Below are 12,319 nucleotides of genomic sequence, written 5' to 3' on the forward strand. Positions count from 1 at the left end.
TTGTTTTTCAAATTATTAGCGCAGTTATGATTTCTGAAACTTATTTTAAAGTCTGTGTTAAAGGTGAGTCCAAAGGAATTGTTACTGATTGAGCCTCTAAAACTTTGATCAGTGCAACTATTATTCTTATAAATTAAGCTCTGTGAGGAAGTTTGCCGTGTTATTTTGGTTTTCTGAATTTTCAAAAAATTTGACCCATTGGTCAAGGTCAGTTTCAGTCAGTGAAAATACTGTTGTTCTTGATGGTTGTTAGGAGACAAGTGCGCTCTCTCTTGCTCTCTTCTTTTTTTCTTTAGGGAAGTAATTAATTACTTCAGTAAAAAGGATCAGGGAGGGAAGCAGTATGAGAGTGGGAGATCCACCAGATCTTCATTGTCAGTCCCTTCAACACCTTACACATTTACACGTAGGTGTATAGTCACTGTATTATATATATTAATGTACTGAAAAGCACACAACATTTGGACAGTACTATCCTGGCCACCCATGCTATGGAAGCACTCCTGTTGTACTAACACCAGACCTTTCTTGTGCCTTCAGTGTGTCAGGAAACAGTCTGGGAAGTCTTCAAGACATTCTGGGATAGACTGCCAGAGCGTGAAGAATACCACACCTGGATGAACTTGTGTGAGGAAGGAACGATGAGTATCTTTGAAATGGGCACAAACTTCAGTCAGTCTGAGGAGCACCGGAGTCTGATTGTGAAGGTGAGTACAGCACCTGGTTGGTGTTTTCTCCTGAGAAAGGGCATAATGTCCCACTGCAACATGCAGCTTGCTATATGGCAGGTGGAAACATGTGGAGCACTTAAAATGTACAGGTGTAAGTATCCCAGCTCTGAGTACCTGTCGTTCTGAGAGCAGTTCCAAACCCAAAGTTGTAGCTGATCTGGTGGAGGCAAAAGCAACAACAATGAAGAGAATGTTGCCTTCAGTAGGTGTGTTCCTGACAAGTAGATGACACCTAGACTCCTTGACTGAAAAGGCAGCATGACATGAGGCAGGCTGTGGCGCGTTGCCCTCTGTGGCATGTAGCAGCCTTCCTGCTCTGAACTGCACGTGGAGGTGCCTTCTGCTCATGTGGCACTCGAAGCAGGAAGTTCTGAACTGTATTTCTGATGCTTTCAAATTTGCACAGGTTAAAATCAGAGTACGAGTGTGTAAAACAATTTAATAAAAAATGCTGATCATCTGGATATATTCTCTGTTATTTCAGTTGAAGCAATCTTATCTTAGCTTAAAGCAAATAAAAGAAGCATTAAGCTAAACTAAAGAAGCCTATCTCAAATGAAACATGAAGATGTCTTTTCAGGAGTTTGGGAATTTTAAAATTATGCCCTTGGTACAAAATAAAGTGCTTAAGTTTGTATGCATCTAAGATACAGTACAATCTTAATTTCTCTGGATAAAAGGCTGTATTAAAATGTATGGTTTATGGATCTTCTTTAAGATTACAACATCTTCTGTTTTTACAAGCTAATGAATGAGTAGTTTTATGAAACTTATGATAGGTCTTAAATGTATGATCCCATAGAATTAGTAATGTTCTGCTAGTATGGATTTTTCCTTTCTGCTTTTTTATGGACTCCTATGCTAGGAACGTGGACTAGGGAATGTGAGTATGAAAACTGTTGTGGATAAAGGAGAGAGGGTTGTGGGGTGTTTTTTTTTTCCTGAGCCTGCATGTTAGTCTTCACAGGTGGATGCCAGCCAAAGTTTGGTTCTCTGATGTCTGATGGTACTGTTTCCTTAGAAGACTTTGCAAAACGAAGGAGACAAATAAAATTCACATGAAATTTTTAAGTGCATAGTGAATGTGTCATTGCTTTATGTAATATTTTGGTAGTGAGATGATCTATAGTGGGAGCTTATTAAAAGAAATCAGGATGACTCTTGGAAGCAGGACGGTGCATCTAACTTCCCACTGCTGCTTTATCTTTTTGGGTATGACCCTTCAGCATTACAGTGGAGTCAGATACAGTGCTCTGTGTTTGATGACTTATTTAGATGGCTTATGTGTAATTTAGGTTTCCTTTCTCTTGTAAATGGATATATTCCCTTCAATATTGCAAATTCTGGAAAAGGACTGCTCATCCTTCTATTTGCTTTCAGCACAGTTGATAAAAGGTGACGGTTGCTGAGCTGATTTGATGGGAGACTAGTCTCTGTTAAGGGGGATCGAATGCTGTCACCACTGTGCTCCACATAAAATGTCGCAAATATATCAGGTGACTTTTTTTGAAATAAAAGCCTGAACTCAATTTAAATTTGAACCGAAGACTGAAGGCAAGAGCACTCTATACCATCCCTAAGTCAGACACCTTCAGAACGTCTGATGGTGTGTTTTTGAGTACATAGGTCAGAGCGTGGATTTAATTGCTGGCTCTAGTACTGACCCACTCTTTTTCCTATGCATTCATGCACAAAATGCTTGTCGGAGTATGAAACCTCTTTAAAGCAGCTCTGACAACATTAAGTTCAAATAATTGCGGCCGTTACAACGCTGCTTTTAATAACATCCTTCCCCCTGCTAGTTGCTTGTTCCAGTCTAATGTGGTGGTAAGAACTGGGACTCAGCCTGTGTGACCAAGTGCGCTTTCTAAAGCACTGTGTCCTACCCTCTTGTTCTTTCCACTTCCACCAGCTAAGTTGACCAAGTTGCTTTTCCCTTACTTGTGGGATTTTTTTTTTCTCTCATTACAGCATGTTCATTCATTTCTTCATGGTCAGCTGTCGCCATATATTCTTTTTTTTCAGCCCTTAGGTTTGATCTGTAAGGTGCTGAGCACTTCTCACTGAAGGGCTGCCGTCGTTTCACAGTGTGCACAGTGCTCTGTAGCGTCCATGTGTGATACATGTCAATAGTCCACATTCTCATTTGCTTAAAAGGAAGGCTCACTTCTGCCTGGCACTTTAGAAAAGCAGCGTATGTGGTTGGCAGTAGTTCTTTGTCTGGCCATTACATGCCTCGTTAAATACCACTTGTTTCTGATCTTCCTCTGCTCTACAGTGTCTGTGAATCATCTGTGGTTAATTTCAAGAATTTAGTTTAGAGCCCGCAGCTGATCAAAGTATTTCTGTTCTTCTTTTGGTATATATTGGCTATTGCTGCCATAGCATTGATCTGCCACCTCTTTTGTATTGTGCATGTTGGCAGTTTCTGGCAATCTTAGTCTAGAGTTTCTGTATTGCTTTTTGGTAAATGGCAACATGAAATTAAATACTTAGAAGTGTACATGCTGTGAATTTTCCCTCTTTCTCAAAAGGAGTTCAGCTTATCTGAAAATTAGGCAAAATAAATCTCTGGGGTTTGCTCTCAATAATTCATCAAAATGATTGCTGTCATGCTATTTTTGTTGTAGTGTGGAGTTTCTGTTTTGAGCAATGTAAGTAAATGACACTTAATTAGCCTTCCTTCCTGGTTTTATTTCTTACCTTTTCCTCTAATCCCTGGTGATCACTGTCACACACCTACAGATGTTGTAGTATCTGCTCCAGTATGGCTTAGTTCATGTGAAGAAAAATTCTATTTCTCTTGCTTTTGATACACTTTTTTACTGGATATCAGCTGGAGCTTAGACTAGCTCTTGTCCCAGCTCTCGTACATTTTCCTTCAGGAAAAATGTTGTTCAGTCTCTAATAGTCCGTCAAAAAGACTTGATTAATTTGGTGGAGGTGAAGGCACATGTACATGGAATTGGATCTTTTGCCATCAGATGGCTTCTACTGGTAGGGGAAGTGTGCCTCAGAAGGCAAGGCTTTTGCTGCTCTTTAATAAGCAAGCTATGCACCACATGTTGTCTTGGAGAATTGAGGCCTGCCTCTGTGTGATTGCCTCTTGTGTTTATTGAATTTATTGTTTGTGTGTGTTTTTATATATATATGCATGTTATACAATCATATATAATACATATACTGTGTTTTCATCAGGTTCTTAAAGTAAATCACCTGCCAGATTTTCAGAAAGAGCAGATGATCAGCTTTACAGATTTATGTCAACCAGAAATAATGATTTTAAATATTCTTTTTTTTTCCCCAAAATTTGGTCAATTTATTTTCTATGTGATTATGTTAAATAAAAGTACTTTACATAGGATGAATACTAGCCTAACTAATTTCTTTGGATATTAAGTAGATTTACAAAGTGTGGGATTGTTATCCCTCTCTCTCTTTTCAAATCTTGGCATAAATGAAAATAAATGGAAAAGGAGAAAGTAATTCTAATCCAAAGGGGAGTTTTGCTTGCAGTATACTTCTTCATGTAAACCTTCCTTCATGTAAACTAACTCTGCTTGTGTAGCTCTATTTCAGGTGAAGTATAACTCCGTATTATGTAGAATGTTTTCATTCATCCTGTTCAAGTGGTTGTTCTATGCTTAAGGTGTGTGTGTCTAGAATTCTGATATTGACGAAAATTGCTTCCACTCTGCTCTGCAACTGTGACCTTGTTCATACTTGTGCTAGAAAATTTCTGAAAAATCCAAGAGGGGAGAAACACAAGAAAAAGTAACTATCAATTTCCCAGGAGCCTTGTACTTCTTGCTACGAGATCGCAGCACTGCTGGCAAACCAGCACAATCTGTGTTGTTCATGGCAGCACTTACAGCTGGTATATGATATTCTTTGTAACATACCCACATAGCTACTGGGCACATTTTTTGACTTTATACATTTCTGAAATAACGCAGCAGTTCTGGAGTAGCTGGTCAAACTGTTTTGACACCCGCTTTTCTGCTTTTTCTGTCCTTTAGAGAAGACTTTCTTCTTCTGCGTGTTCTGAGGAGTCTTCAGGGAGGGTTTGTTTAGCTACAAAAAAAAAAGGCTTCCCTGCCTGTTTCTTTCTACAATTTTTCTTTAATTCTGTGCAGCTTGTAATATGAAATGAAACCAGGGGTTTCATTGAATTTTCATATGCAGCCTATTGTTATAGTAAATAAGAAGATTAAAGGGGAGTCAGTTGCCAGTGCTTCCCTTGTTTCTTCTTCTAACTGCTGGGACCTGCTTGACCAGGCGTGCAGTCAGGAGGTGGTCTGGGTGTGTGGTGAGCTCCCAAGCTACTCCACCAGTGCCCCGTCCTCACATCCAAGCTCTGCAGCAGAGCAATACAAACTTCTGCTTCCTCTGCGACCTGTTAGGGCTGAGCAAAGCTGTTGGGGACAACACTCGCATTTTTCTCCTCTATTTGTAATATTTCTAGGCAATGGACTTATTGCAGATTGAGAACCAAATGCTGTAACAGTCTAAAGAACTTTTTTTTTTGTAGTCTAGTTGTCTACCCTATCTCTTTAGCATGCTGAGAGATCTCTTAAGGTTCCTGTCCAGTTTTAGGAGCATCTGCTGCTGACAATGATTAGGGATAAGTAATCAAGCTAGATGGACTAAAGCCTCAATTCATGCTACAGGTTTTTTCCTTTTCTTTTTTTCCTTTTTTCAATCCTTTGAGTTTCAACAACACAAAGCTCTGCTGCTGTTTCAGCCAGGATGCACCTGGAAAAGGTGTACCACACTAACCAGATGCTCTTCCAAAGTTTTCTTGTTTGAAGAGGTGCAGAAAGTTCAGAAAATTGGTGGCTTTGCGGTGCCTAAACAGTATTTTGCACATCTTGAGGCTCATTAATCTGTAGCATATACAGAGCAATTAACATAAGAGGTTGCAAGCAACTTTTTGTACAAATCGCATCAGAAGATGCTGCACTGAATGCTTAAGTGTGAAGGAACAAAGTTAAAAGAACTGAAGGTGTGAAAAATGTGGAGTGGTAGTGGGAACAGAGATATTCTCAAGAGCTTTAAAAAAGTAGAGGTAAGGTCAAATGTAAAGTCAAGCACGTCCTTATATAGTCTGTGGTTCTTTAAAATAAAAAAGAAAACCAAAAAGCACACTGTGCAGAATACGCTGTAAACACTCAGCTTCTATTGAAAGATACTGGTGAGTACCTTTTAGTTTATAGCTACCTTGCAAGTACCTTGATTGCTTATGTTTTTTATGGAGCCTCGGCTGATTTCACATTGACGAGTGGTATAGAGGCTCATACAACAAGAAACAATGTCAGGTCTTGTTATGGATATGATCCATAAGTGTACTGTGATTAGAAGAGGAAGAAAAAAAATACACTTTCTTCCTAGGGAATACAAAAAAAATCTTTATTAGGTTATGTTTATAATTTTTTTTACTTTATTTTTTTCCTTATTAGCCTGACATTATATAACCAAAAACAAGGGAATAGGACATACGTGTATGTTGAACATAGGACTTCTGCTGTTTTTTAATAGAAACTGTATTATAACATTTATTTGTAGCACATGCTGACATTTCAAAGGTGGCCTTTGGCTGTGGAAAAAAAAGTGATGGCGATTTCACAGGCTCTTGTTCTGAGTGTGTTCTGAACCTAACTCTTGCTGATATGTCTATATCAAACAGAATATATTTTATTCAGCAAAACAAGTATATAGACTGCTGTGTGTGTAGGCCTAGAGGAAGAAAAAAGTAACAGTCAAGATGTAAAACACACCCGGTATTGCTGTGTAACTGCCAAGTTCCTGCTGGCATGTGAGGGTCTCCAAACTCCACGATTCCCCAGCCTTTGGCCATTTGTTGTTTGTGGCAGTCTCGGAATTTCCAAAAGAGAGAAAAAAAACTAAGCAAATAGGGGAAATGTAGATAATGGTGAAGAGGTAACTTCCTGCTGGAACAAGAGACACGAGTCAGGCCCGTGCCTGCTACTTAAGCCTGGTTTCTGTCTGCATAGAGCTTCTTCCCACGTGGTGACGAGGCACAGCTCAGCAGTACTTGCCACCACAAAGAGCTGCAGGAGCCAGTCTGTATGAATTAGTGCAGTGGGTGTCTTGAAATAGGTCTGATAATATTCCTTGATGGGTGGAGAGGACCTAAAATACTCATGGTCACATTTACCTGTTTAATTGTCACACATCCAGTTAAGTTGTGGTGGGCTGAGATAATTGTTGTGACCTTTCTGTTCACCAAAGTCCATAAAACAAGCAAAGAGGCCCACTGACTTCCTTGACTTTGTCATTGTTCCGTTGGTCAGTTAATTTGGGGCATTTATTTTAATTCATCAAAATCCCGAAACTTGATGTTTTACAGTTCCTGGAGAAATTAGGAAATCTAGGTTTTACCAGGAGACTCTAATGGAAGTTGGATGTAGGTGGACCCTCATCTTTCCAACACAAGTAGAATCTCCTTCTTGAGTCCATAGCAAAATGCAGCTTAAAACATACTGCACTGCTCCCATAGTAAAAATCTGTCTGCATCCCGCATTTCCAGTGTGGGCACATAATAGGGCAAATACGTCCTTTTTGGCAGATTACATGTCCCGATCTCTATTTCTCCAAATGTCAATCAAATTTCAGAAAGTGAACTTTTAATGAGTTGCTGTTCCTTGTAGATCTGATGACAATCTACAATAATAAGGCACGTTGAAAAAAGCTGTCATGAGGAATGAAGAATTAAGGGAGCTCATGTAACTTAAATCATCGAGCAGATACTCAGCTATACCTGCTGCGGGCTCATGTACAGTGTTGGGCAAATGGGACACATGACAACATGGATTAGGTCATGAATCCTTTCCAAAGGATGCAGGTGTGTGTGATTGTTGGTTGCTGGTAAGAGGGAGACTTGCGCTGTGTGCACCTTTTAGTGGAGCTGAGAGCCAAGAGTTAGCCATGGAAAAGGAGTTTGTAGCACAGCTTTGTTTGAGAACCAAAAGGCAGACAGTTTCCCCAGGACTCCCCAAAACAGTGACAGGAGGTGCTCACCTACCAAAAGTCAACTCGAAAAGCTCCTGGGACAAAACACAAAACCTGCAATTGCGTTGACTCAGCAGTACTTTTGTTTGGTATTGACTTCTCAGCCCATCAGCAGCTCTATCTCATTTTCCGTGTGTTTGGAGCACAGACTAGCTGCTCAGTTAGGGAGACTGGGATCAAAGGGGCAGAAGGCAACCCCGCCTTAAGGTGCCTTAATGCATAGCGTAACAAAACACACATCCTTAGCATGCTCAAACGGGCACTTAGCAATGTAAAATACATGATTTTGCCTGACTTCTGAGCTGTGTTCAAAGGGGGGATGTAGCACCTAAATGATGTGAGTCATTTGTAACCACTTACTCCCAGTGCTGTAGTTTCTGGCCACCTCACACAGGAGATGATTTTGTCTTCCTAAGGTTCTTCTGAGGCAGAAATGCCTCTTCTGTTATCTCTCCTATTCCTGTTCTGTGGTCTTCCTTGCTAACCATTGTCTTTCTCTATTTAATCAAGTGTCGTAATCACAGTTTCCAGTATCTTTTTGATCACTGACTTAGGTACCTTAACATTCTTTTCTTTGCATGAAATGTCTCCAGTTTCTTCTAAATCTGGAAAAAACCAGATTCTCATTTGCTCTTTCACACCCCCACCCCTTACAGATGCAAAAAAACCCCCAGCCCTCATCTGTTGCCATCCTTGGAGCCATTCTGTCAGATTTCCTTCACTCCCTCTCTCATCCCCCCCCTTAATATTCTCCTATTGACTTTGGCTCTTTCTTTTTTGTATTGCAAGTTTTAGTTAGCTTCCTCTAACTTAAAAAAAAAAAAACAAAAACAAACCTTCATCACACATATGCAAATAGATTAATTAACTCCAGTTACTTCTCTGCATCTATCTTCATCTCCCTTTCATCTCTTAAGCTCTTTCTGTGTTAAGTCTTTCTCTGGTCACTCTCCTCCCATTATAGCCTAAATCTTCCTTCTCGGTGTCTCTATCTGTTGCCTGGCACAGCACAGAAACTGTCAGCAGTGAGGCCTGTGCTCATCTCTTTCTGGGAAGAGCTCAGAACCAATACTTCATCCTCATCATCCTTGTCTGATCAGCTCCTTTACTGTGCAAATCTGTAGTTCTTTGTTTTCCCTGTTTTTCACCTTGTTTCTAGATAGCGCTGCCTAACACAAGCTGAGGAATGACTTCTATGTTGAGAGTTCACCTCTGCTGTGGAGCTGATTCCTCCTGGACAGACTGAACCCTTAGCTTGTTTCTGACACCTTACCATGGATCTCCAGCCTTCATTTCAAGTTGAACATGGCTAAAACAATTTCTGTTCCACTAAGCTTTCCATGCTGCCTCTCCTCTTGTGTACTCTAGAGCATATTTTCATTTTATCTGTCAGGGCTGTGCCTCAGAGTGCTGCTCTCCATCCTGGCCTTTCCCGCCAGCTTCAGTTCTGGACATTGTCATTCATCCCCTTGGATTCCCCCCAGTGCTTTGGCCTTGCCTCCATGACAGCATGGTTCTGCCACGCACCGTGGTGGGGAATCGGGACAGGCAAAGAGAAATGATTTCTTGGTATGACTTTCGTGTTGGAAATCATGTGGACAGGTAGGTTAAATCAAACATGTTTGGTACAGATGGGATCCTACACAGATGGGATTAAATTAATATGAGATTAATTTAAAATCTCCTTGACATTTTCTTCCACCTTTTTTCTCCTGCCTGGAATTATCTCCAAGATATTTTGTCTTCTGTGCATAATGATTGTTTCTTAGGAGCAGACAAGAGTATCCTAAATAATTGCCTTTCTGCAAGTTCAAGAGTTGACAGCAGCTCATCCATCCCGGTGATACTGTATGTGATTTGTGCTAGTGTGGTAGCCTGTATTTAATTCTATGGACTTTTATTAAAATTTGTGATAACTTTGCATTATTTAAAACTAACTGTGGTTTGTTGAGAAAGGGAAGCAGTAACGTAACTGACACAAAACTCAGCCCCAGCTTTAGAAGAGCTGGTAGGATAATGTTATGAAGGTCTCGCTTGAAGAGAACTAATTTTATACAAAGCATCTGCCAGATGTAGCTTCACTGAGTAAAAGCCATCCCCTCGAGCTTTGGTGTGGCTGCTCCTGCTATGTAGAACTATTTATAGATCAAGTATTCAAAGGGTAAAGAAGTTAATTAATCCTTGCAGATCCTTGTGTGGTAGGTATGTTTATAACTCCATCTTGTTAATGAAGGAACTGAGCCAGAGAGTTTAAGTGATTTGGCAAGGGCTATTCTGTACTAAATGAGAAACCAAGCCAGTATTAGAACTCCAGAGCCCTTGGCTTCTAATTAGGGGGAAAATGTGCTTGTTTGCCGTGAAATTAAAATACGTCAGTGCTTGCCCCCACTTCAGATTGGAATGCAAGTTAGACGTTTAAGAGAGAGGAAGGCAATCGCACTACAAATTATAGCAGACTGTGCCAGCTTGGCAATAAGGGGATGCTTCATTCTCGCATTCTCAGTTGAAAAAAAAATAATCAACCCATTTAACATAATAAAAACCCAAGTCTCTTATTTCAGTCTGCAGGAGTGATACAAAATGTGTAAATCTGTTTTTCAGCCCTCTGTAGACTGTAAGAAACTGAATACAGGATATTGAGATCATACTTGCCTTTCAAATTTACTGTAAAACCTGAGATATTACCTGGGACATAAAGCTGCAAAATCATAATAACCTCCATGCAAGCTTTGCACTAGCATCTGGATTTTAATGGATGACTGATAATTCTTGTATCAACTCACTTGTAATTTACAGTTCATGCATTTTTTGATGTTGTTTTCCCAATAGCTTCACAGCATTATGCAGCAACCAAATGTAAGGGTGACAATCTTTACCATTGTTTCTCAAAGCTGCCATTGAATTTAAGGGGCAATTTTGTCTGAGAAAGAATTCTGAAAAGTCAGGTTATTTTAAACAGCCATGTAAAGCATGTAATCCTTTAAAGTTACTTTGTTTCACAAAAGATGTGATTTGCAACGAAGAGAGAATATTCTGTCCTGAACTAGCTAAATCAAGAAGTAAACCAGCTACTCCACACAGAGGCAAATTCAAAGCCAATCGTACAGTATTCGGCTTTGCTAGTTTACTACAAAATTGGATGACAACTTAGTAATGTGATGCCTTTTTAAAAAACATAAATGTGGAGATAGTGTGTCATGTTTGTTATTCTAGGCCTTGGCCATTAAAATAATAATTTGGCATTTCAGGTTTGGTTCTTATGATTTCTTTTTATAATATATTGAAGAGAAGACTTGGAAATAACAAGACACACTGGTTAAGTCCTGGGTCCCAGGCTCAGGAAAGCTGGGTGCCACCAGCTCCGCAGGCTGCCCTGCAACAGAGCTTTGGCCAAGGCACCCCCCACTGGGGCGTCTCCCTTTTCTTCCTCCATGAAATGATCAGGACTTTACTGACCTCTGCTGTCAGTAGCCTTTGTGGACTAGTGAGTAAAGCTGCTGGGTAAGGACTACGAGGTGGTATTAAAACGACGTGTGGGGCCCCTAATAGCACCTCCAAACTGCCTTGACTTGACTGAATATGGAAGAAAGTCTTTTTTTTCTAATGAACAAGCACCTTTTACTATATGGGCTATTAATTATGTATAACTTTCCAAAAGCTTGTAGAGAGGGAATCAATCTCTCTATTCCTTGTGTATCCCAGTGCACTAAAGCTGAGTACAAGCACTGTATAGAGCAGTGTAATGACCCCTTAAAAAAATATAGTCCAATAGAGTTTTATTGGCCCTGAGTTAGACTTTTCACTGTTAGACTACCTGGTCTTGCTAGTTTCTTGGTTTGTCCCTTAAAACTGGTCTTGCCGTGTCTTAGTTTTTCATACTAAAGTATTCATTTAATGGACTTGTACAATAAAGTTTGGACAAAGTACATGCAGAAAAGCAAACTGAGTGAAATTAGTATTTTGGCAAGCCCTCAGGCTGATATCCAGGCTGCCTGCCATTCTAGCTGTGATCGCACTTACTGTCCACATGTCCTGGAAAGAAGAGAAAGGTAGTCATTGGGGTGGCTCCAAACCAATAAAAACTGAACTTCCAGACTTCCTTAGAAACATAGGTGAAGAGAAAGAGCAGGCTACCCTGCTCAGAAAGTCTCTTTTGCCTTTCATTCCTCCTTCACAAAAAGAATCACCAGGATAGCTTAGAGTGACAGTCCTTAGGTCACTAAATACGTATGTGTGTGTTGCAGAGAAGTTTTCAAAGTGGAAATGGTATGTCTTAAGTTTATTGTAACTTAACTTCAAAGTAGATATTTGAGTTGATCCACTTTGGCTTGAGTTTTTACCGAAAAATATATCTGCATTGATTATGTAAAGAACGCCAGCCCGATAAACAAACCACCAAACAATCCCTTTTTCCCCCAAACCAGAGAGAAACAGAAATTTTGTGGCTGGACAATAGTCTTTAAGTATTTTATATTCTGTTCAAATTGGTACAGCAGCAGGATACAGCATTATTCCTCAACAGCTATCACGCTGCAAACTGCTCAAGATCTCCTCCA

General features: G+C 40.0%; 1 protein-coding gene and 1 long non-coding RNA gene across 11 annotated transcripts in view; one reads left to right on the forward strand and one right to left on the reverse strand.

Annotated features, from left to right (window-relative positions):
* Positions 1 to 12,319, forward strand: part of IMPG2 (interphotoreceptor matrix proteoglycan 2) — a 65,932-nt gene that overhangs the window by 15,569 nt on the left and 38,044 nt on the right. For all 9 annotated transcript variants that reach the window (XR_008463543.1, XM_054184052.1, XM_054184047.1 and 6 more), the window contains one exon: positions 541 to 707. Coding sequence is in view for 8 of the 9 variants with exons in the window: in XM_054184052.1 (XP_054040027.1) it covers positions 541 to 707 (167 nt within the window). In the remaining variant the exon portion in view is untranslated. The remainder of the gene's footprint in view (positions 1 to 540; positions 708 to 12,319) is intronic.
* Positions 7,334 to 12,319, reverse strand: part of LOC128901998 (uncharacterized) — a 90,505-nt gene continuing 85,519 nt past the window's right edge. For both annotated transcript variants that reach the window (XR_008463597.1, XR_008463592.1), the window contains exon 8: positions 7,334 to 7,415. This is a non-coding gene — a long non-coding RNA (uncharacterized LOC128901998). The remainder of the gene's footprint in view (positions 7,416 to 12,319) is intronic.

Source organism: Rissa tridactyla, chromosome 1, assembly GCF_028500815.1.
Source record: "Rissa tridactyla isolate bRisTri1 chromosome 1, bRisTri1.patW.cur.20221130, whole genome shotgun sequence".
NCBI lineage: Eukaryota > Metazoa > Chordata > Aves > Charadriiformes > Laridae > Rissa > Rissa tridactyla.